This window comes from Alternaria triticimaculans (genome assembly GCF_023758025.1).
Source record: "Alternaria triticimaculans strain BMP 0046 chromosome Unknown scaffold_3, whole genome shotgun sequence".
NCBI lineage: Eukaryota > Fungi > Ascomycota > Dothideomycetes > Pleosporales > Pleosporaceae > Alternaria > Alternaria triticimaculans.
Window position 1 is genome coordinate 2,323,727 of NW_026055960.1, and position 23,917 is coordinate 2,347,643.

General features: G+C 53.1%; 8 protein-coding genes across 8 annotated transcripts; 4 read left to right on the plus strand and 4 right to left on the minus strand.

Moving 5' to 3' along the window:
• Positions 1 to 247: 247 nt before the first annotated feature.
• On the plus strand, positions 248 to 970 carry J4E78_003479 (uncharacterized protein; the record flags this gene model as incomplete). The annotated part of the gene is made up of 2 exons (XM_049364119.1): positions 248 to 377; positions 504 to 970. 2 exons carry the CDS (start codon positions 248 to 250, stop codon positions 968 to 970), a joined length of 597 nt encoding a protein of 198 aa, XP_049224784.1.
• Positions 971 to 1,055: 85 nt separating this feature from the next.
• J4E78_003480 (uncharacterized protein) lies at positions 1,056 to 3,031 on the minus strand (the record flags this gene model as incomplete). Its single annotated transcript, XM_049364120.1, has 4 exons — positions 1,056 to 1,112; positions 1,162 to 1,317; positions 1,364 to 2,854; positions 2,921 to 3,031. 4 exons carry the CDS (start codon positions 3,029 to 3,031, stop codon positions 1,056 to 1,058), a joined length of 1,815 nt encoding a protein of 604 aa, XP_049224785.1.
• A 1,282-nt stretch (positions 3,032 to 4,313) lies between these two features.
• Positions 4,314 to 6,222, minus strand: J4E78_003481 (uncharacterized protein; the record flags this gene model as incomplete). Its single annotated transcript, XM_049364121.1, has 6 exons — positions 4,314 to 4,507; positions 4,568 to 4,971; positions 5,021 to 5,154; positions 5,204 to 5,538; positions 5,585 to 5,776; positions 5,832 to 6,222. The coding sequence occupies 6 exons, from the start codon at positions 6,220 to 6,222 to the stop codon at positions 4,314 to 4,316; spliced, it is 1,650 nt and encodes a 549-aa protein (XP_049224786.1).
• Positions 6,223 to 8,205: 1,983 nt separating this feature from the next.
• On the plus strand, positions 8,206 to 9,091 carry J4E78_003482 (uncharacterized protein; the record flags this gene model as incomplete). The annotated part of the gene is made up of 2 exons (XM_049364122.1): positions 8,206 to 8,211; positions 8,447 to 9,091. 2 exons carry the CDS (start codon positions 8,206 to 8,208, stop codon positions 9,089 to 9,091), a joined length of 651 nt encoding a protein of 216 aa, XP_049224787.1.
• Positions 9,092 to 9,903: 812 nt separating this feature from the next.
• Positions 9,904 to 11,940, minus strand: J4E78_003483 (uncharacterized protein; the record flags this gene model as incomplete). The annotated part of the gene is made up of 4 exons (XM_049364123.1): positions 9,904 to 11,323; positions 11,376 to 11,410; positions 11,472 to 11,607; positions 11,660 to 11,940. 4 exons carry the CDS (start codon positions 11,938 to 11,940, stop codon positions 9,904 to 9,906), a joined length of 1,872 nt encoding a protein of 623 aa, XP_049224788.1.
• A 1,397-nt stretch (positions 11,941 to 13,337) lies between these two features.
• J4E78_003484 (uncharacterized protein) lies at positions 13,338 to 14,387 on the plus strand (the record flags this gene model as incomplete). Its single annotated transcript, XM_049364124.1, has 1 exon — positions 13,338 to 14,387. One exon carries the CDS (start codon positions 13,338 to 13,340, stop codon positions 14,385 to 14,387), a length of 1,050 nt encoding a protein of 349 aa, XP_049224789.1.
• A 260-nt stretch (positions 14,388 to 14,647) lies between these two features.
• On the minus strand, positions 14,648 to 16,732 carry J4E78_003485 (uncharacterized protein; the record flags this gene model as incomplete). Its single annotated transcript, XM_049364125.1, has 2 exons — positions 14,648 to 15,999; positions 16,051 to 16,732. The coding sequence occupies 2 exons, from the start codon at positions 16,730 to 16,732 to the stop codon at positions 14,648 to 14,650; spliced, it is 2,034 nt and encodes a 677-aa protein (XP_049224790.1).
• Positions 16,733 to 17,275: 543 nt separating this feature from the next.
• On the plus strand, positions 17,276 to 22,753 carry J4E78_003486 (uncharacterized protein; the record flags this gene model as incomplete). The annotated part of the gene is made up of 3 exons (XM_049364126.1): positions 17,276 to 17,716; positions 17,763 to 22,187; positions 22,241 to 22,753. 3 exons carry the CDS (start codon positions 17,276 to 17,278, stop codon positions 22,751 to 22,753), a joined length of 5,379 nt encoding a protein of 1,792 aa, XP_049224791.1.
• Between the last annotated feature and the right edge of the window lie 1,164 nt (positions 22,754 to 23,917).

Consider the following 23,917-nt stretch of genomic DNA (forward strand, 5'->3'; position numbering starts at 1 on the left):
CATAATGGAGAAATGATGAGATATCACCATGGTCTTAGTCGTACTGCGCAAAATGCCATGTGTGCGATCCCAAACATGGCGAATGTCACGTTATGTGATGACGTAATCTGTGAGCAACACACACCCTGATGGCGCGCGGGGCGTGCTTGACGTGCCTTGCATGTATGTAGAGCCTCATCACAACGAAGACCTGACATCTCAGCAAAGCACCACGATCAAGGTATGCGCATCAGCCAAGTCCGGTACCATGTCTGGAGCGAAGCACATCATTTTCGATATAGTCGGCACGCTTGTGTCGCACGAGCATTTCTATGCCGTCATTGACCAACGCCTGGGCCCCAAACTTCAGGCCAACAACATCTCCGCACGCCTCCTTGGTTTTGCTTAGTTAGAAATCGCGGAGCGTTAGTACACCTACCTCTCGATTTCGGGTTCATACGTGCCCTTCGCGAAGGTCTTCGAATCCATCTTCTTCCGCATCCTGCATTTCACTGGCGTAGCAGAGCCGCGCAGCACAGCGACCGAGGAAGATGTAAAGTATTTCATACAAGAGTATACGAAGTGTGAAGTCCGACCGGGCGCAAAGGAATGTGTGGACATAATGAAGAAGGCTGGCTGGACAGTCTGGGCGTTCACTAGTGGAGACCGGCCAAGAGTCATGGGCTACTTCGAAAGAGGCAACATTGACATCGACAACGAGCATATTGTAACGTGTGACGACGTTGGTGTGGGAAAACCGGATCTCAAGGCGTACGAGAAGCTGATAGGAAAGATTGGTGTTGACAGCAAAGCTGGTGATCTTTGGTTCGCGGCTGCACACGGTTGGGATGTAAGCGCAGCGGGTAGGGCAGGGTTCAAGACAGCATATTGCTTGGTGTTGGAGAAGGAGGCATTAGACGATGTGTTTGGCAAGATGGACGTTGTGGCTGCAACGCTGCCCGAACTTGCAGAAAAGGTGACTTCACTGTAACGACAGCGGACAATATGTTGCGCTTGGGTTTGAATCTCTCAATGAAAACGTCGGCGCTGTCTAGTACGGCTTCTGCGCGCGCGACTTACCGGCTGCGCTTGATGTCGTCGGCAATCTTCTCTGCCAACGCGTATATCGTACTCTGGTGGAAAGTCAGTGATGCACGAACGAGGCGGAATAAGATGGCATACCTGTGGATGCCCGGGAGGCAATAGTGCGAATGAACTAGCATCGACAACCCTCAAACCGGTCACACCAATAACCTTCGCCTTGCTATCCACGACTGCATCTGGATCGTCAATCTTTCCCATCTTGCACGTGCAAGAAGCGTGCCACACAGTCATCAACTGCTATCGTTAGTACATGCCGGTTCGGTAGACTTGGCAGACTTACGGTATCGCGAACGGTGTTGAGGATTTGCTCATCGGTCTCAACCTTGGGTCCAGGGAAGTATTCTTTCCTATCCGCGAGACCAGCCTTCATGGCGTCTGTAGCAAAGGCTTGACGCATGCGCTTGTAGGCTGCAACCGCGAGGGCTTGATCAGTGGGGTCAGTCAACCAGCCCGGGTCGATCGAAGGGAGCTGAGCTGTGCTAGAGCTTGTGATGGTCACTGAACCACGGGAGAGGGGCGCAACAAGAGCGCCGAGAATGGACGCGTATTGGTAGCCGTCCTTGGGCTGGCTTGCGAAGAGATTGGAGAAATCGCCAATATAGCCGGGTGCAGAGAGGTATTCAATCTCGGGCCAGGAAGCAGGGAACTGGTCCAGCGCTGCGGCAACTTCTGAAGAGATAAGGTTACGAGGAGCCTTTTCCCAGGCTAGGAAGTCGCATACGGGGTTGGTGAGGGGACCCTTCTTGAGCAGGCCATAATCGAATGCAAATTGAGCGCCGACATAAAGAAGGTCATTGGCGAGCTTCGTGAGCGTCTGGACTTTGTAGCGGTAGGTTGGACCGAAGAAGATGTGATCTTGCATATTCTGACCAACACCCCGGCGGTCAGCAAGGACGGGGATGTTGAACTTCTTGAGCTGTGCAGCAGGCCCAACTCCAGAGACCATAAGCAGCTGAGGAGACTGGAAAGCACCGGCCGAAAGGATCACTTCACGCTTTGCGGTAAGGACGATTCCAAGTGGTAACTGGACACCAGTGGCACGCTTCTCGCTATTGAAGATAATCTTCTCGGCGCGAGTCAGTGTGTACACCTTCAGGTTAGGACGACTCTTCGCAGCCTCGAGAAAGGTTGTTTGGCTCGACGCGCGCTTCTGGTTGCCGGGCGTGATCGTCGAGCTACAGTACTGAGCTCCCATGAGTTCCCCAGAGTTGAAGTCAGGCCTAGTCTGGATACCAATGCCGTTCATGCCTCCTTCCATGTAGCTTGAGAAAGGTCCAGCGTAGTTCGCGTAGGACACATCCAGAGGCCCGCCGCTAGCATCGAAGGCACTTGCGACGTATTCGGCAGAGCCATTGCTTGCACGAAGCTTGGTGTTGGGTGGTGTAAACTTGACGGACTTCTTGAAATACGGCATCAAGTTATCGAAAGTGTACGAGTCGTCTCCGACTTCATCTGCCCAGCGTTGGTACGAGCCGCGATCGCCCCGCTGGTAGATCATGAAGTTTCGAGCCGAGCTTCCACCCAGGCACTTTCCTCGCGCGTACTTGACTCGCCTACCATTCGCGCCGGCTTGAGGGGCGGTAATGAAGTTCCAATCCACGAGAAGGTTCTGATCTAATGGGCTGGAGCCCGACCACAGAACATCTCCAGCTGGAGTCGACGACAACAGCGGATTCGCGATCTGATAGAGAGCCCCGGCCTCAATGACAGCGACCTTCATGGTGCTGTCTTCAGACAAACGATTAGCAAGTGTAAGGCCCGCGGTACCACCCTTTACTACATGTTAGCGCAACCAATTCTTTACAGGCTGGCGCAAGCTAGATGAGCGACAACTTACACCGATAATAACATAGTCGAATTCAGCATTCTGTCTCTTTTCGTGCTCTGCAACTGGTACCGCAGAGACCAGAGAGACTAACAAAGTAACGAGTGACAATGAAGTGCGCATGATGACTGGCGCTAGAAGATCAAAAATATGCGGTATCCTGATGATAGCATATCAAACCTGGCGATCATCTTTTCTATATACGCGCCTTCGCTTCTTCCAAGTCCTGGGCAATGCTAGTGAGATCCGAATGCCGGGCTCAACCACAAACTATGGCTTTTCTGCGATATTGGACACTACGTTAAGTTGGGGCAGTCGCAAACTACAACACCCCCAGACCTGATTTGGAGGGCATGGCGCGATAAAAGGCTGAGCTCAAGTAGGTCTAGAGTAAGGGTACCTAGCTACTTTGAACGGAAGATCACCCGACAAGCTTTTTAACCCAGGCCCCTCGCTCGGCTGCATCTGCCTACGAAACATTGGCTTCTATTATACGAACACTCAGCGAGCGTGAGATGCTTTTCAGGTGGTCGAAGCTTGAAGCCACAAATTATACTTTATTTGGAGGCTTCAGATGTCCCGAAGAGCCGAGGCCAAATGGGCAAGCTTCCCTATGATCACTTAGGTGTGAGTCTGAGCGCAGTGCGTATCGAGCCCCTATCCCTGGAGACAGCCGTTTGGAGCCGAATTTAAGTACCGCCTACGTGCGCTATAGAATCCGTGCCGTCTTTTGGTCTCTGGGCCTGAGCGCTAATGGACGTTTGAGCTGGAACTTTAGCCGAGCTTTTGTTTTAAGTATTGGGGGCTTGATGACGATGTACGCATCTGTACCTTGTGATCTCGTGAATGCTGACTTGGCAGAGCGATGCGATGCTTCCTTTAGCATAGGCTTTTGCGAACATTCCACTCCGATACAAAACGTCGCGGTCGACCATGACGAGATCTTTCCGAAGAAGTGCGCGCACAAAACACCAACACCGGGCTAACAACGTTGGATGCCTCTAGATCGAGCCTTTTCCCCGAATTTCATCTTGGGCTTAGGAGCGGGCTGTTGTTCTGCTCTCTCCCCAATGCTTCGCGCGTCGCGTTACCAGAATACTTTTAAGATCTAGACAACACCAAGCCGCTTGAAAAACGGGTTGCGCGAAAGAGCTACTAGTACAACGTCTGTGCGCACCATCATCATGGAACACCACCACTAGCGAGTAGAAAACCAGTTTGGATAGCTGCATGCGACAGCTGGAGGATTCACAACCCCTCCCATTAAATTCGGTACTACACACCATCAGCCTCCTGCTGCCAACTCCCATAGTTGGAATACGGATATGCGCAAGCTTTCATCCTTCACAGGCCCAACTTGAGGCACATCCAAGATGCATGCTCAACAGCATCCTTCACCCAATACTCAAGCACTCTTGCGCGGGGTGAATCGTAGCTGAAGAGCCGGAAGCGTCACGGTGAATGTGTCCATTATCTCCTTCTCAAATGCCTCTCCATTCTCTCCAGGCGCGAAGGAGACGTCGAAATTCTGCGCGATCATCGAAAGCGAGATACGTAAGCTCATTTGGGCCAGGTTCTTGCCGGGGCAGCTGTATGCGCCTACGAGAATGTTAGCTGCTGACTGCGAGTCTAGAACGACGACCGTATGAAAGGACTTACCCAGAGAGAAAGGCAGGTAGGGAGCCTGATCAGTCTCCATCTCTAACCTCTTTTCACCAAAGCGCTCTGGGACGAAGTCTTCAGCCTGCTGCCACCATCGAGGGTCCCTTTGGATGAGCGAGACTGGAATCACGACGTTCGTGTTGCCGGGAATATACGTGTCGTCAATTTGGATGCCCTTTGCTGGTGTTTCGCGCGCTCCACCGGTCAATAGGGCGGGACGAAGTCGCAGTGTCTCGCTGAGGAAATCATCCAGATAAGAGATGGACTTGACCTTTTCGTACGACCACTGGCTGTATCCACCTGGCATTGCTCGGTCGAGGAATTGCTGGAGCCTTTTCTGCTTGTCGGGGCATTTGGCGAGGTAGTAAAGAGCTCCTGCGAGCGTGGTGGCTGTAGTTTCACTACATCCCGTCAGCAGCGTCTTTGGGGTTCTACATCAGAATTGCCTACCTTCCGGCAATGATCATCACTCTCGAATCGTCCTCCAAGGCTTCTGGGCTTGGCGATGCGGAGACATCGTTCTCTTTGACAGCCTTGAGTAACCAGGATACGACGTCTTGCGGATACTTCTCGCCGTCCCAGGTCTATATTTCGTTAATTGTCTGTCACCGGTAATACGATCACAACACATACCTTGTGCTTTTCGCGAATCTGGCCTGCGCAGAAGGAGAAGAAGTCCGAGTAGCCCGCCGCCGCTCCAGGAATAGAGCCCAGAACGTTCAAGAGCCACGGAACCGTGCTCATGATTCCCAGCATGGTCATGTGGGCATGCACTCCCTTGATAGCAGGGTGCTCGACACCGCTCGTAAGATTGTTAAAGTCTTTGCCGAAGCCGACCTCACCCATGACGTCGAAGCTGAAGAACATGGACCAGGTGGACACATCCATTGACGTTGCTCCTTTAGTTGCCAGTTGGGACTTGAACAAGTCCGCCTTTGCCTTGATGCGTGGTTCGTAGGTGTTGAGCGCTTGTAAAGTTAGAGGTACTCGTGTAACTCGTGAGCCTATACACACCTTTGATGGAAAACCCGCGATCCCATGCTCGGCGACGAAGGCGGTGGCCGTTGAAGTCACGCGTCATGTGTATGGAACATTTCTTTGGGTCGTTCCCGGTTTGGCCGTACCATGTTGACTTCAAACATTCCGAGTTGGGCCCATAAAGAATCGAAACAGCTGACTTGCGTAGAACACTGATCTCTCGGGGACCTTTGATGACTATTAACATCTGCTCGTGCAAAGCCTCAGTTGGTTGTTCGCTCACCTGTGCGCACGAAGTCACCGTACTGCTCGTGCATCTTTTCCAGCTCTCTGAAGTATTTGACATCCTTCGCCGCGAGACTTGCAGCGTGGAACTTGGAGACTTTTGCTGCGAACGGCCCTGGGAATTTTCGACACCGGTGGAAGAATACTCGGTACATGGCAATACTGGCAAGCAATCCGGTGCTGAAACTGGTCGCAAAGAGTAAAGCTTTCGCCAATCCAAAGACGTAGAACATCCCGAAGAAGCTCAAAGTGAAAGCTGCCATGAAGTGGAACATGACCAGCTCAAACTCGAACGGTCGAATTGAGAAGTGGAAAACGATGCCACACAGAACAGCAGCTGCGACACCTTGCGACACGCTGCGCTGAGCGGCATCTCGAAAGAGTTCCATCGTCATCGTGGAAGCTCCGAGATTTTAGCAGAGCTCTCCAGTGGGATTCAAGATGTCGAGGAAACGGGCAGGGCTTCAGCTCGGAGACAGAATCCAAGGTGCATGGCTTCGAATATAGGCGTCCCAGCCAACACGCGCTATTCGCCCACTTGATCGTTTCCAGTAAACCTCCGCGAATTTTGAAGACGGCTGGTATCTTCTCCACGGTCCGAAAATCCCCATGATGAAGATGCAGGAGTAGCGCGCATCCTTCGAGGGGGTTTGATTTACCTAAACTCAGAACGGTTCAACGTCATTGAGCGACCTCTGATAGGCCCGAGATACTCTAGACGAGCCTTGCTAGCTGCAGCATGCCCTGTACAGCCCACGTCTCGAATTTTCCGACTCTTTGCCAGTGACTGCGTGGTCTGCGTGTTGAGCCCGGGGCTCGATTCTCGCAACGATAACGCAGCTGCACAGCACCTGGACTTGAGCGGCCAATATGCTCTTTCAGTGGATGCTTGTATGCGTCTACATACTATTCAGGAGCGTCGGGTGTCCCACTTGGGCTCTTGTTGCAGTGAAGCTAACGGCTGTTGTGGTGGACGTGCCACCTGGCAGCACGGCTCTGCTAGCGGGGCGCGGAAGCGGCTCGCCTGCAGCCACGGCTGTTGTCTTCACCCGCTCCCCTGGGGACCACGCGTTGACGCCGGGCGACTCGACCAACGGGAACCACGTCTTGTTGCGGCAAATGCGCAGTTCGAAGGATCCTTCGCTTCTCGAGATTCATGCCAGGCCACCCATATACGCACATCCTTTCCAACAATCGGGCCTACTTCAGCTGCCCAGGTAGAGTCTTCGGGTTGGGGATCATGCCGTGCTCTTCCTTCGTTTCCTGCGCGCATGGCTTTGCGGAAGCATGCTGATGTCTTCGTAGAGATTTCAAGCAGCTCCTTATGTTCACTTGTTCTAAACGCATTCCTAGCTTGTGCTTGTCGCCGGCTCGGGGCAGCCCTCGCACTAGATTAGGTTGAGGGTCGAGCCGCGAACCCACGCGGCCAACCTGCCCGCTCCCTAGGCGCCGGCTTAACGCCATGAAGCACAATTATAGTCATGCATAGCGGCCTGGAAGCACAACTCATCCTGGAGGATGCGGAGGATCCGACAGGAATGCTTTAAAAACAAAGCTCAAATATGGACATCACTTACCGATCGTGGCAATGCATGCATCGCATTCGGTTTGATGCATCGGGGATATTCATCTCGAGCCCGTGGGGGTGGGAAGGGCAGGGTGTTGGTGCCAGGCCTTGAAACCGTTCGTAAACGGGGCGTAACGAGGACTTCTTTTTGTGAGTGTTCATCTCCTACAGGTACTTCTTGAATCGTCGAGCTTCCGCTCAGGTTGAGAGTTGACGTATTCGAGAGAATACTGTCGTGGCCATGGGACTGACGACTCTCCAGCCACTGGCTTATGCTGTGGCATACGTTTCTTTCTTCTTTGGAATGGTTTCCATATTCCTTCGTTTTTATTGCCGGCACTTTGTGCTGCGCACTAGAGGATGGGATGACAATTTCGCGATCTTGATTCTCGTAGGTGTCCCAGATCTCGATACATCCATACTCGTATGCCTAACCAGCTTGTAGCTCTTCAGTGTTGGACAACAAGTCGTCCTGCACATGTTCATATACTGGGGGTGCGGACTGTAAGACCACTCCGATTACTCCCTGATGGTCTATCACTTACCATTGGCGCAGACACATGGATACCCTCAGCGGTGTTCAGCAGCTGGAGATCCTCAAAGTATGATCCAAGCTTGACACTCCATACGAACCGTTCTGACTAGTATCAAGTGGCTGTTCATTGAAGAAGTGGTTTACTACTCAGTTCACTGGGTGATCAAATCGGCTTTCCTCCTTTTCTACCTCCGTCTTTCGCCAAGCCCTACTTTTCGGATAGCGGTATACATTGGCGGCGCTTTGAACGGTGCCATCCTGATTATCAACATGTGCGTAATACCTCAACCATCAGCACCAAAAGCTGTTCTGAATACCGCTGCGCAGTCCGTTCTGACCCCCACCGCAGTCTATTGGCATGCTTCCAATGCGTTCCCTTTGATGAGATCCTCCACCCAGGCACGCATCCAGATGCTGTCTGCATCAGCAAACTCGTCCTTCTCATAGGGCCTTCCATCCTCGTAAGTCCCGGACTGCCTTTCGAAAGAACGAATTACTGATCATGTTGCAGAACATCTTGGAAGACTTTTACATCCTCATCCTCCCTATATATACCGTCATGAATCTCCAAATGTCGCTTCGACGCAAAGCTGCAGTACTGGGCGTCATGGTCTTTGGCAGCAGTTCCGTCATCATCGCATGTTTCCGACTCATGCCCCTCCTCGAGCTCAATGACTCACCGGACACATCATGGGTGCTGGGAAAGATGGTCATTGTCGCGGCACTCGAAATACAATTTGCGATCATCGCGGTCAACCTGCCGAGCCTCAAGGCACTGTGGACAAAATTCGGGGGTGGAAGTTCATCTGGATCGCGGCCTGGCGGAGGCAGCTCAACCCAAAAAGGCTACAAGCTCTCATCACTTGGCCAGATCGTGACTATCGGTTCTGAAGCAAAAGGATCGCGGGGAGCGAGATGGGGGAAGAAGGCTCGCAGAGGGAGCATCACACGGTTGGAACAAGGTGTCACAGCTACTGAGTCGGAAGAAGAGCTGTGTCGGAAAGGCGGAGCGACATCACAGACAGGGCACTTGGCACCAGAGGGCGACATTGGCGCTATCAAGGTTACGAAGGATTACGATGTGAAGAGTTCAGACTGTTCAGGGCGCAAGGAACCCGCCGGCATTACCTCGGACTACTACTTGAAGAGTATGTAAGTCTCAACATCAAAAGTAATCTTTATCGTCACATACACCTAAATTCTCACTGGTCCAATGTGAACGCAATGTGGGTGCATATGGGCTAGATATCTTCCACGGTGTGCATGCAGCCTCACCATTGATCCCCTCCATGCCAAATCAGGCAAGTGTTCTTTCCGCGACACGTCTTGTGCAACCATGGACATTATCGCGATTGCCGAGAATATGAGTGGCTCGCAGCTTGCTACCTAGGTTCCGAGATCCAGTGGATGGTGACCACTAAATGGCGTGTAGCTAGTGCTGCGCGACCATATTAACAACTCGCAATCTTTTTCCTACGATACTTGACTACCTTTACGCCACATTCCAGTACTCACCTTATCAACACCGTCAGCCGTCGTTTGAAATGTCTCATTTCGACGCGGCCCTGGCTAGGTTCCAGTTCACGATGTACCGACTGGCCGTCGTACTATCACGTGTTGAAGCCGACACCCTCCGCATTCCGCCGCTCCTGCGTTTCTTCACAGCAGGAGCAGAGCCGCACGAGCTGCACCTGCAAGCTTTCATGTTTGTTGTTGCCCCGCTACACGCCTTCTTCACCATGCCCCTGCTTGACAAACTGTCGGGCAAGCGCGAACCCATGTCATGGTGTGGCCACCTTCGTCACTGTCTGGGGTGGTACCTTTTCTATTTGACGCTATTCTGGACGGTCATATTCATTGTAAGATCATCATCCAACTCATCGGATTTCGTGATGCTGACGGTATCGCAGACTCGTGTGTGATCGCATGCTGCGAGTGCGTTGGTGTTATTTCTCACGTTATATTAGTCTAGATATCATTTGCTGCATCAATGATATCCTGCGCGAGCTTCTCCGCATGCGCATAAGTGACACCTTGCGTGTGCCCTGGTGCCGAGAACGGCAGAGAACTCGCATCCACAACCCTCAGGCCACTCACGCCGAACACCCTAGCTTTGGAGTCTACGACCGCCCCGCTCGATGCATCTCTTCCCATCGCACACGTCGCCGCGCCGTGATGAATAGCACCCATGCCCTTCGTCCTGATGTACTGTAAGATCTGCGCATCGGTCGTGATGTTCACCCCCGGCGCTATCTCCTCCCCGAACGCGGATATGCTGGCTGCGATCGTGCGCGCGCGTCTGTATGCCGCTACAGCAAGTTCTTGGTCTTCGAGCGAATCAAGCCAGCCGACGTAGACGATGGGTGCAACAGCATTGTCAGCTGACTGGATGGTAACATTTCCCTGGCTCGTAGTGGAAGTCAAGATTGTGCCAATGACACCCGTGTCGCTAGCAGTCTGGGCCGAGGACAGAACGCGTTCTGAAGCTTGCAAAACGTACTCCACGTTCGGCCAATCGCTTGGAAGATTCCGCAAAAATTCGAGAGTTGATTGGCTCATATTCGTCGTAAAGCGCTCGGGGAACCTTTCCCAGGCGGCGAAATCGCTCGCGGGACTACTGAGTGGGCCAGATCCGTTCGTCAAGTATTGCTCAACAGCGGCTTCGAAAGATGATGACTGGCGCTCCCAGGCACTTCTTCCAGGAACGTTCGTGCGATGGACGACACCACCAATAGCGGGAGTGTCTCGGAGATTCTGACCCACGCCGCTGAGTTCTGACAGAACATTTATATTGTGTCGCTCGAGCACCTCGCGCGGTCCGATTCCAGAAACCATGAGCAGTTGGGGACTATGAATAAAACCACTCGAGACGATGACCTCTTGCCGGGCATGAACGATGAACGGCTTCATCCCAGCGACGGTGACGTTCACACCTATGGCGCGCTTAGACTCATTGAAGAGGAGCTTACGCACCATGCAGGACTGGTAGATCTTCAAGGATGTCTTTGCAGCTGTCGGAGAAAGAAAAGCAGACTCGGTACTACTTCTCGTACTGTCCTCGGGCCTCAGGGTAAACGGCCAGTAGCCATACCCTAAGAGATTTCCATCTAGGAAGCCATTCGCCGCATTCATTCCAGCGGCTGCGTATCCTTCTGGGCCGTACGAAGATATGGGCTGCGCGTACTTGGGCAAACTTAAATGAACAGGGCCTCCCGGGGCATCGAAAGCAGAAAGCGTGTAGTTGACGTTGCTTGCGTTCTTCGCGCGGAAACGAGCATCTGGGGGCGTGAACGAGAAGCTTTTCTTCATGAAGGGAAACATGTTGTCCCATAGATAGGCGGGATCTCCAGTGAGGTTTGCGAACGACTCATACCAGCCTTTGGTCGCTCTGTGGAGCCCAGTCAAATCTTGCAGTGCAAGTACGTATGGAAGATATTTACCTGTGATAAATCTCTTGGTTTCGTGCCGAACTACCCTGCACATTTGCCCAAAGTCAGTTTCTTGAACAGCTTCATTTGTTCAAGATCAGAACATACCCCAAGTGTCTTCCCCTGCGCATAATGAAAGCGTCTTCCGTTGGCACCAGGTATAGGCTCGGTGAAGATACCCCAATCGATCAACGGCTGGTAATCTTCGGGATTCGGGCCAACATACTTAGTCGAATAGTACGGACTGTTGCCACGGTCAGCATGTACGCCTGTAGTACCGTTTCGCATTTACTCACATCTGGCTGTAGTTACCGTTCGATATCTCATAGAAAGAGCCCGCTTCAATGACTGCAACGGTCATGTTCGGCAACGCGTCTGCAATCCGGGATGCCGTCAGAGCGCCGGCCAAGCCAGCTCCAACGATGACATAGTCGTATGTCGCATTAACGCCAGGGTTTCCGAAGGAGTTACCAAGTAAACGCCCAGGAGCGTAGAATTGCTGTAGTAAGCTTGGGCTGTCAAGGTCGGCTGAGGCCAAAGAGGCCAAGAGACTGACTGTCGTTGCAGATACGCGCATCTCGTCGGGATGTGATGCTCAACGAGGTACCTCGAACGCAGCGAAAGCATATATCGCCGTCCATCTTATATACTGTAGGACTGTACTTCACTAGGTATGACACAGTCCCATGATCTGCAGACATCTTAAGCGAGTACAAGTCGGCGATGCTATAGCCGTATGCATTGTCGCAATGATGGCTTGCAGAAGATCTGTAAGGGCAAGTTGCCGTTTGCGATTGAAAGCATCCTCGTTGGATGTTCTGACAGCCACTAAAAGGATTGACGTGTGACGGCTCTGTCCCGAAGGCTGTTTTAGCGGCGATCAGTGCATGCCGAGCTTACTTGGGGTAAGAGGATGGTGCTTGCGCTGCAGGATGAGTGATGGCGAGTAAGCTGCGATCGACTGTGCCACCCTCATACATCGGATCGATCGAATGCTTCATCGAGATAGGGGTGGCATCCTTTCGGCACGCACTTATGCGGTCGGGAGGCACGGCGGCGGCTGGACGTTCGTGGGATGCTTCCTGACGGCTTGGTCCGCGGTTCGCTGTTGCGCGATCATGAAGTTCGAGGTCCGCGGAGGCAGGCCGATCTCGTCAGCGATCGTCGGTCGTCACGTGCAGTGGTTCCGACCTCCGGACCCTCCACGAAACTCCCGACCACCGACCCACCAACGCAGCGTCGCCAGCCTATGAACAAGCTCACTCTTTAAACAGTGTTCCGCTACTTTATCAGCCAAGCACAGATGCAGTGGACGCCTTCGAGGCGCGTTTTCAGGGTAGGTACTAAGGTACCGCCCGGGCGTCTTCAAATCCAGACCCTCTTCACCTTCTGGAGAATTATCATCTGTATGTTCATGGTTTGGCCTTGTCATGTCCAGTTGCGTGCTTTCTGGACCACCAGAGAGAGAGGGCTCTCAATCGGATTCGAAACCTCGCTCATCGTGGCCATATCAGAAGAGTTTACCCGTGAAAGCTGCTTGCATCTCTCGTCCGAAGGCCGATGCCGACAAACATCACAAACGCTCCGCAAAATGAACGTCGTAGGTATCAGAAATGGGGCTTTATCTGGGCAAAGACACTGGATGAACACGCCGAAAGGGCGACACTAGGACGCATAGGCACGATCTGTGAACATTGCAGGAAACATGAGACATTATGGCAAGCGATACAGCCCTGGAGGTGTCAGCTGATCAATGTCTTTGAATACAACTCGATACAACAGTGAAAGCAATTATCGTAGGTCTCAAAACACCCAGATCTAGGCTCCAACTTCGTGTGAACATCCACTAAATCGACCAATTCTTAACTCGCGAACACATCTATCAACTCGCTAGCACCGCCCGCTTGCCACGAGTGCATTCTACCCCGTCCATTATTTCCTGAATTGCGCCACACACACACACCATCCAACAACATGAACAATGTACCCAACCCTACACCCTCCGCCCCAGCCCAAAAGCGACCGAAAATGTCACTCTTCGACACCTTCCGCGGGCGAAACGGGGGAAGTTCCACCTCCTTCATAACCACCTCCAACACCGGCATAATGGACACAACGCACGGCTCCGAAACCGACGAAGAAGACAACGAGGACGAAGCACAAGAGTATCTCAACAAGATGACCGACGACACAAATCGAAAAGTCGAAACCGTATTCGGCAAAGGCGTCGAAGTGTGGAAATCGTTCAACGGCACTATGTACGCCGATGTAACCGACAAGGTCAAGAGGAAACAGCGAGACGAAGAGGTGTGGGGTAAGAAGAGGAAGCGTGGTGGCACGGACGGGCAGGGGAAAGTGTTGGAACAGCGATTCGATTCCCTGCGGAACTCGACGTCTTCTTCTAGTTCTACCTCTACTGCTGCTTCTACGCCAACACGAGACCAACCGCAGAGCACATACTCCGACAGTACGATTTCTTACCCTTCACTGCCAACGAGATACGATACCTCACTTCCATCTACACCTACAGCGTCGCAATGGGAGAACTTCCCGGTGCGGCCGTCTCAAGAAGCGGATTTCCCTGCTGCACCCTTGGAGTACAAGTCTCTGTCGAAGACGATGTCAGGGCCTGGAGGTACGGGTACAAGTAGGCCTGGCAGCTTCGATCGGCCTATCAAGCCGTTACCAGCACGTGTACACCGGATGGAGGGGGTGCAGACGGACAACACGTCCGCATCACCGCAGTCAGGTCGATCAAACTCACAGGTACAACCCGTCACTCCTCCGTCCTCTACGCCAACAAGCTTCCTTGGCACCATGCTATGTGAAGCTCGCAGGGTGATATCAGGGTCTTTTGGTAGTTTCGAAAGTACACAGGCGGACCGATTTGATGAGCGGACGTATAGGCTGTTACCAGGAAGCTTCTGTGAGGCTGGCGAGAAGCAGAATGTCGATGATGGAGAAGAAGATCGAGATGCGAAGCATGACAAAGTGGAAGGAAGACCTTGGCTGAGGAAGGGGTAGGTGTGCGGATGTCTCGACTGATAGTGTATGGCGGAAGAGGCTCATCAGTGGCTTGCTCCAACCATAGTGTCGCAAGGACGATGCTGTCGTTCCACTGTAGCAGGGTCATAGTCACATCGTACGCATGAACACATGAACACATGATAGGCACCGACAAGCAAGTCAAGTTCCACAATCATCATTCTCTCTTCATTCATATTCCTACACAATCAATAGCTGGGGTATAATAAACAACGTCGTACAAAAACTCGCGGACGATCCTACTCGTCATCATCATATCCGTCGCCTACAGCGGCCCATCCGCACTGCCATCTCCTTCCCTCGCTCTCACCACCCATGCGGAGGTCTCTAGCTTGACTTCCTTCTTTCCAACGTCGGACGCGGAAGTCGTCACTCACGCTGATTAAGCTGCCGTTACGCGCCCATGATACGCTCGTGACTTCCGCATCGTGTCCTCGTATGAGAGCTGTGCCGTGTTCGTATATGGGGATGGTGTCTGGGCTGCGGCTGTTTGTCGATGTGCGGGAAAGCGTGGGTCGTGCGGATTTCGCGGCAATGCCAGTAATGTCAGGGAGGTCGTCTGCGTCGTCGTCGTGTCTTGATTCGCGTTTGAGGAAGTTTTCGTCGGTGGGGAACAACACGGGGCAGCCGTCTGTGCTGCCTACAGCGAGCATCTCGGTGCGGTCTTCGCATGCTTTGCGTAAGGATGCCTTGACGTAGAAGGAACCGGCGTGGAAGTTTTGGTGCCGGAAGCCGTAGATGGGTCCTAGGCCTTCTTGGCCTACACCGCAGTATTTCTGTTTTGAGGAAGAGGTTGTGGATAGCTCTGGTGCTACGCCGAGGATGAGGTGGCTTGTGGAGTAGGCGTAGACGGTGTTGTCTTTGCTGAGGGCGTATAGTCGTGATGCATCGCCGCTAAGAGTCAAGGAGTTGATAGCGAAGTGTCGGTGGCGGTTGTGGGATTCCGGATGGCGTGTGGTTGCGATGGGGATGGCTGGCCCTCGCAGGGAGTATCGGCCTCTGATGTCCCAGAGCTTAACGCATGTCGATGCGTCTGACGCGGTCAGGAGGAGGTGTTCGCGGCCTGCGGGCATGAACGAAAGCGCTGTCACTGAAATGTCGTTCCGTCGGCTGATGTTTTCGGTTTTGCTGTTGGAGAGTGATCGGGTGGCCGACGATGTGGATGTCGGGAGACTGATGTCCGCGTGCGCTGAAGCCAGCGTGCGTACAACACTGGCATACGGTGCATCGGAGCCCCAGGCCGAGTGTATTGAGCCTTGGTTGCCCTTGCATCGGAGATCCCAAATCTGTACTGCACCGTCTCGACTTGACGTCGCTACCATCTTATCGTCGCCGGGCTGGAAGCGGACTTGCTTTACTGACGACTTGTGTTTCGCCAGCACAGCAAGAGTTTGTTGGGTGCGAACATCGACAATCTGTGCAGTCTGATCTCCAGAACCGGCGGCGAGGTGTAGGTCGTCCGAGGAGAACTGCACGTCCATGATGGCGTTGGAGTGGGCTTTCCATGACACATGGGGTTTGGAGAAGTCACCTTCGGAGTCTTGTAGGTGGATGTATCCGTCTTCATCGCCTATAGCAAGCATAGAGTTGGCTAGGGGTTGTCAGTATTCTGATGACGTAGGGTAATGAGTGAATGACATACTGTTGCAACTGGCCGTGCAGAAGGGCGGCGCGCCCTGCGACAACTGATGTAGGTCGTCTGCGCCACTGTAGAAATTGGCTGCCTGGTCTTGCCATGAGGCGCCATGGTCTCGTCGAAACCCTCTTCCTACACCCAGTATTCCACCGAACGACCGCTGCAGTGTTCTCGACGGCCGACCCAGTGTTGTTAACCTTCGGATAGGCACAGGGTATATGGCAGGCTCGTCATCATCCAAGTCGAGCTCGTCTTGAAGTATATCGATTTCAGGTGGAGTGACGTAACGCGATCGCTTCGACGGTGACGACTGGGCTGGTGAGCTAGCGGGCGACAGGTAGGGTATCTTCCGCTTCCGCGCGCTGCTCTGGGGGGTTCGCATTGGGTTCTCGATGTCGACGAAGTTGACTGTCTTGCGTGGGGTGCTCCGCGTCTCCCGGCTGCGATTGAGAGCAGATCGTGTGATGTCTTGTAGTTGGCGACCCGACCTCGTGAGGGTGGTGCGTGATGAGACATCTTTGGAGTTTCGCGGGGTGAAAAAGCGTGTAAAGCGCTTGGGCGTGATAGGCGGTGGCCGTTTGGGTTTGCGAGAGCAAACAGTCGCGGAGGAGGGTGGAGGTGGTGATGAAAAGAGCTCAGGCGTGGGCTCTTGGAGCAGCAGACTTCGAGGGGCGCATGGAGAAGACATGTTCCTTTTTAGCAGTACACATACACAAGCAACACCAATAAACGACCAAGCGAAGACACGCGAGCAATTGAAGATGCCGATAGTAATAGAGGACGAATGCCCATAAATGACGGCGAGGTTGGAGAGGAAGGCGCACGGCCAAAGCACGTCGCGAAGAGCTGGCGCGACCGACGTGCTGCACTATGCCGTTCTGGGCGTTAATGGCCATGGCCTTCCCTCGAGATATCCTTCCGTTTGCCGTACAACATAGCTAAAAGTTCCGGAATTGCCGCAGAAAACACCGTGGATGCAAATTTACTTTCATTTGGTGGTCTAGGATTTCCTACAACTCGTGAAAGCTGTTGCATCGAGGAGTCGCTCTCTTTCGCGCGCGTTGCCCTGCCACTCTAGCTCACGTGCCAGCCGCGGCTTCCCTGTCGTCGGGGGTCGGAGAATCTGCGCGCATGGACCCACCAAAAAAGTCGAAGAGCATATGCGACTCTCGAACTCTTGGCGCAAACCTGAGTACCACCACCCTCTCCACAACCGGAGAACTTGCGCATCATGGGCGCAATCAAACGAAAAGCAGAGCATGGCGCCGCGCCATCGAAAAAGGCAAAGGGCGCATCCACCGACCGATCAGCGAAGCGACGGAAATCCGATGCCGAGCAGCCATCACCGGCCAAGTCGAAGCCTGAGAGCGCCGCACCCAAGCCCAGTGTCTTCAAAGATGAGGAGAAGTCGTTCCCCAGAGGAGGCGCCAGCGTCTTGACGCCGCTTGAGCACAAGCAGATTTCGATCAAGGCGAACCAGGATGTTCTTTTCGAGCAGTCTGGCGAAAAGCGACCCAGCGGCGGCGACGATGGATTCAGCGACATGGGATCTGAGGACGAGGAAAGATCTGCCGCCAAGTCCAAGAAGAAGCCGATGCTCAAGAAGAGCAAGAAGTCGCACGACAGTGGAGAGAAGGACGACACCGTGAGGGCAGAGGGTCTGAGCTACAAGGTACGCCAGTCTCTGCGCAATGCGAGGGTCATGCTAACGATCGCAGAAATTGTCGCCTGGAACCATCATTCTCGGCCAAATCACAGACATATCTCACCAAGACATCGTCCTCGCGCTCCCGAACAACCTCGTTGGTTACGTCCCGCTCACCGCCGTGTCCGACAAGCTCAACGAGAGGCTAGAGAAACTCCTCAAGGAGGAGGGGGCGGACAAGCAAGAGGGAAGCGACGATGAAGACTTTGAAGATGTGCACCTAGAGGATATGTTCTCGGTAGGACAGTATGTCCGCGCATGCATCACAGCGACAAGCGACGCCAGTGCAAGAGCACGAAAGAGGCTGGAGCTATCCATCGATCCCAAGCTGGTCAACAAGGGCCTCAACAAGCGCAAGATACCCGTAAACAGCATGGTGCAGGCTTCCGTAGTCAGCAATGAGGACCACGGCTTGGTCATGGACCTCGGCCTCGACGATAGCAGCCTGAAGGGCTTCCTGCCAAAGGGCGAATTAGGTCCCAAGGTGCAGCATGCCAAGGTACAAGAAGGCGCCGTCTTCATGTGCCTGGTCACAGGCCTTAACTCGGATGGGCGCATTGTCAAGCTCTCCGCAGACCACACCAAAGCAGGCAACCTGACCAAGGGCAACACGCTGACTGAAGCGCCCACTGTCGATATTTTCCTCCCAGGAACCGCCGTCGATGTACTTGTTACTGACACTACATCCAGCACGCTGACCGGCAAGATCCTCGGTCTCATAGACGCGACTGCCGACGCATACCATTCTGGAGCGACTGAGAAGGCTGCCGATATCTCCACCAAGCACAAGATCGGCTCCAAAGTCAAGGCCCGTGTCCTGTTCACATGTCCAGACTCCGATCCCAGGAAAGTCGGTGTATCATTGCTAGACCATGTGGTTAGTCTGTCCACCCGCATGTCTGGCAAACCCAAGGAGCGCAAGCCTCCGATCGACCTCCTGCCCATATCCACCATCATCGACAGCGCGAAAGTTATCAAAGTAGCGCCAAGCCACGGTGCTTTCTTCGATCTCGGCATCAAAGATGTTGTCGGTTTTGCGCACGTTTCAAGACTTTCTGACGACAAGGTCGACGTTCTCTCCGAAGAGGCTGGCGCATACAAGCTTGACTCAAAGCACAAAGCACGGATTGTAGGCTACAATGCTTTGGACGGACTCTTCCAACTTTCGCTCGAGCAGAAGATCCTTGATCAGCCCTTCCTTCGCATTGAGGATATTAAGGCTGGTGAAGTTGTCAAGGGCAAGGTGCACAAGCTCATTGCGGACAAGAAGGGAGCTACCGCCGTTCTTGTTCACCTCGCCGAAGGCATCACCGGTTTAGTCCCAGAGATGCATCTGGCCGACGTCCGTCTACAACATCCGGAGCGCAAGTTTAGGGAAGGACTGCCTGTCACAGCCCGTGTGCTTTACACGGAACCCGCCAGGCATCAGATCCAACTCACACTAAAGAAGTCTCTCGTCAACTCAGATGTTAAGCCATGGACAAACTACTCCATGCTCTCCAAGGGTGCTACTGGCCCTGGTATCTTGGTCAGCGTTCGCAAGAATGGTGCCACTGTACGCTTCTACGGCGACGTGAAGGCATGGCTCCCAGCTGCGGAGATGAGCGAAGCATACATCGAGGATGCCACGCGACACTTCTCGGCCGGTCAGGTCGTCAACGTCCGTATTGTCTCTGTAGACGCAAAAGAGAACCAGCTCTTGGTATCCTGCAAGGATCCCGCTGCCGTTGATATCAACAAAGAGGCTGCTTTCAACGCACTGAACCCTGGTGGCATCGTCAAGGGAACCGTCATCGAGAAGTCCGATGAAATCGCTACTCTGGACATTGGCCATGGTGTCAAGGCTACCCTCCGCATAGGTCACCTAACCGACGGATCGGAGAAGAAGGACATTTCGACCATGAAGAAGATTCGGGTAGGTGGAACTCTCGAGGACCTTGTGGTCTTGACAAAGCATGGCAAGTCTAGGACAGCAACAGTCTCGAACAAGCCTAGTCTTCGAAAGGACGCTCAGGCTTCAAAGCTGGCAATCAGCATTGAGGATCTCCAAGCTGGCGAGACGGTACACGGCTTTGTGCGCGGCATTCTTCCCGACAAGATCTTCATCGAGCTTGGCAACGGCATAAGTGGTGTTCTGTTCAAGTCGCAATTACCGGAAGACATGCTTTCAGCGCCAAACTTTGGTCTTCGTAAGGATCAGTCTGTCACTGCTCGTGTCACACATGTGGACGCTGGGAAAGGATTCTTTTGGCTGTCGATGAAGAGTGAATCTGATCCGGAAGCGGCCAACGTCGTTGATGCTCCAGCCTCCAAAGGGGAGGCCTTGGTAGAACCTGTCGACCCCAAGATCACATCTACCGACGACATTAAGTTTGGCGCCCTAGCAACAGTTCGCATTCGATCGGTCAAGGACACACAGCTCAACGTTGAGCTTGCGGCAAATGTTCCAGGACGTATTTCGGTTTCAGAGTTGTTCGATGGTTGGGATAGCATCCCAGACAAGAAGCACCCAACAGCACATTTCAAGATGAACGACAAGATCCAGGCCAGGGTTCTCGGAAGGCACGATGCCCGCAACTTCCGTTTCCTCCCCATCACTTCCCGATCAAACAACAAGACGCCCACTTTCGAGATGACCGCAAACACCGATAAAGTTAAGACTGAAGCCGACGTGTTGAGCCTTGACAAAATCACCCCCGGATCATCTCATGTCGCCTTCATCAACAACATTGCCGAGCGTTACGTCTGGGTGAACATTTCCGCCAACGTTCGCGGTCGCATTGATTACTTTGATCTGACTGACGACCTGGAGAAGCTTTCGGACGTTGCAGAGAATTTCCCCGTTGGCTCTGCTCTCAAGGTTCGCGTCAAGGCGGTCGACGTTGCAGCCGGAAAGTTGGATCTAACAGCTGCGACCAATGTGACTGGCAAGTCATTGACCCTTCAAGACTTGAAGGTAGGTCACATCTTGCCTGCACGTGTCACAAAGCTACACGACACATCCATCGTCGTCCAGATCAACGACAACATTGCTGCACCCATATTCCAAGAGCAGTTGGCAGACGACTACGACAAGGCCAAGCCTAGCGAGTTCAAAGTCGGCGACGTCTTGCGCGTGTGTGTAATCGACATCGACCTTCCAAACAAGAAGCTGGGATTGTCTATTCGGCCTTCTAGGGTATTGAGCTCTTCACTACCGATCAAAGACCCCGAGATCAAGGACAGGGATCAGCTCAAAGTGCATCAGGTTGTCCGTGGATTCATCAAGCACGTCGCCAACAATGGTATCTACGTCCGTCTAGGGCCGCATGTCGAAGCCTACGTTCGTGTCAGCCACCTCTCAGACGAGTACATCAAGGATTGGAAGTCTGCTTTCCATGTCGACCAACTCGTCACTGGCAAGGTCATCTCGAACAAGCCAGACCAGCGCAATCCACAACTGAGCTTGAAGGCCTCTCACGTCCAAGGAGCCTACACCGAGCCGGTCGAGTTCAGCGATCTGAAGGCTGGTCAGGTTGTTGCTGCTAAGGTGCGGCATGTAGAAGACTTTGGTGTCTTCCTGGTGGTTGACGACTCGAACAACGTCAGCGGTCTTTGCCACATCTCTCAGTTAGCCGACACTACTGTCGACAAGGACAAGGTCAAGGAAATGTACAAGAAAGATGACGCCGTGAAAGCCAAGGTTTTGAAGGTCGATCCAAAGACCCGAAAGATCAGCTTCAGCTTGAAATACTCTGAAGTCAAGGGTGACGACGAAGACGAGGATGAAGACATGGAGGATGCCTCGGATGTTGAGGCCTTAGAAGGAAGTGACTCAGACGGCGGTATCGAGCTCGACGACGTAGACATGAGGAGCGTCAAGAGTGCTGATAGCGACGATGATATCGAGCTTGCAGACGCAGGAGTCTCAGACGACGAGTCTGACGATGATGCGCCAAAAGCGGCAACACAAGGGCTTAGCACCTCTGGCTTCGACTGGACAGGTGCTACTCTTGACTTCGATGAGCAAAAGGGTGCTGCAGAGCCTGATTCCGACGACGAGGCCCCCAAGAAGAAGAAGAAGAGCAAGAAGGCTACCATCAAAGAGGACCGCACTGGTGATCTCGATGCCTATGGACCGCAATCTGTTGCCGACTACGAGCGCTTGCTCCTGGGACAGCCCAACAGCGCGGAAATGTGGGTTCGATACATGGTCTTCCAACGCGAACTCAACGAGATCGAGAAGGCACGCCAGGTCGCCCGTCGCGCACTGGCGACTATCAACCCCAGGGAAGAGAAAGAGAAGCTTGACGTGTGGACCGCTCTTCTCCATCTTGAGAACGACTTCGCTAGCGACGATGCTATGGACACAGTCTTCAAAGAGGCGTGCCAGAACAACGATGCCCGCGAAGTGCATGAGCGCATGATCAAGATCTACATCTCATCAGGCAAGATCGACGTAAGTACCGCTGTATCTCCATACCCTTGCGAAGTTTGCTAATACCAGAACAGAAAGCGGACAACCTCTACCAATCCATGATGAAGAACAAGTCGTTCACACCCGACCCTCAATTCTGGCTCTCATATGCAGCCTTCCTGATGGACGTCGTACAGCCACCCTCTCCCACACGAGCTCGCGCTCTCCTTCAACGCGCCACCCAATCCGTTGCATCAACGCAACACCGCTACCTGACACAAAAGTTCGCCGCTCTCGAGTTCAAGAGCCCCAACGGCGATGCCGAACGCGGCCGCACCATCTTTGAGGGCCTTGTCGACACCTTCTCCAAGAAAGGCGATGTCTGGGATATGTACCTCATGTTGGAGCAGAGCCATGGCAGCGCAGACAACGTCCGCGACCTGTTTGAGCGTATGACCAAGGTTGGAAAGGCGTCGAGGATACGGAGTGTGTTCAAGAAGTGGGCTGAGTGGGAGAGCAGTGTTGGTAACAAGAAGGGTGTAGAGAAGGTCAAGGCACTTGAGGAGCAGTGGAGGGAGAAGAAGGCGGAAAAGGGTGATGATGCGTAGGTGCGTAGATAAGAGGGAAAAACTCGCATTGCATCGATGGGTGTTTCTGGCGCAGTCTGACAAAAAGTCTGTAGCATTACGTTGGACGATATAATCTATTTCTTCGTTGATATTCATTCAGTCGTGCCATGTCGCGGTGCTTCTCGCAGAGTGCAGTTCTTCGTTTCCACGGCTGCCCAACCGATCCAATGTGGTTAGCGTCTTGGTCAGCACGATAATGCGTTGCCTCACTTTGGATCTTTCCAAGGTTCAATTACAAATTCAACTTTGCTCCAAATGACACGACAACCATGGAACGAGATCCATAAGTCCTCTTCAAGGTATTCTACTGCTGTTTTATGCCAAGGTTACTACTGATGCTATATAGTGCTGTCGGGCCGATTGTGCTCCAGCGAAACTAGAGCTAGTTCGCAGCCCCACATGTGCACCATGGACGCGCCACTGTCGCGACATCTAGACCTGTACACTCCCTTGCCGACAGCGACATCGATCCGCGTCATCGAGCTTCACCCAGTACAGAACGACGACCAACCTATCACATGCACACTCCACCTGACTGATCTTGAGCACAATACCCCGAAGTTCCACGCGTTGTCTTACACTTGGGGCAACCCACTGTATCGGTACTGGTTCGACGAAGGAAAGTCCACAACATGGGTGCAGGAAGTGATCATCATCTGCAATGGACTGCGCGTCAATGTTACGGCCAACTTGGAGTGCGCGCTCAGGGCTATCTGCAAGGTGAGCGTAAAGTGTCAGGAAGTCGACTGCCAAGGACAATTCCTCTGGATTGTTCGTAACCCCCCGTGCGAAGCAAATATGGTATCCCGACTAACTGTAGACGCTGATCGCTAGGACAAATTATGTGTCAATCAAGACGATGTTCAAGAGCGAAATACGCAGGTTGGCTTGATGGCTCAGATCTATAGCCAAGCTTCATTGGTCATATCGTGGCTGGGCCCTGCGGATGAGGATAGTGAGCAAGCTATACCAATCATGCGGCGCCTCAACAAACTGCAATGTTTCGACGATATGGAAGAGGATCAGCAATGCTCAATTTACAGAGACTTCATGAAGAAGGCGTTGGAAGATGACGACAAAGCAAAAGTCGACTCGATCTCTGCCAAAGACTTTGAAAGCTTGACGCGTTTTCTCGCAAGAAAG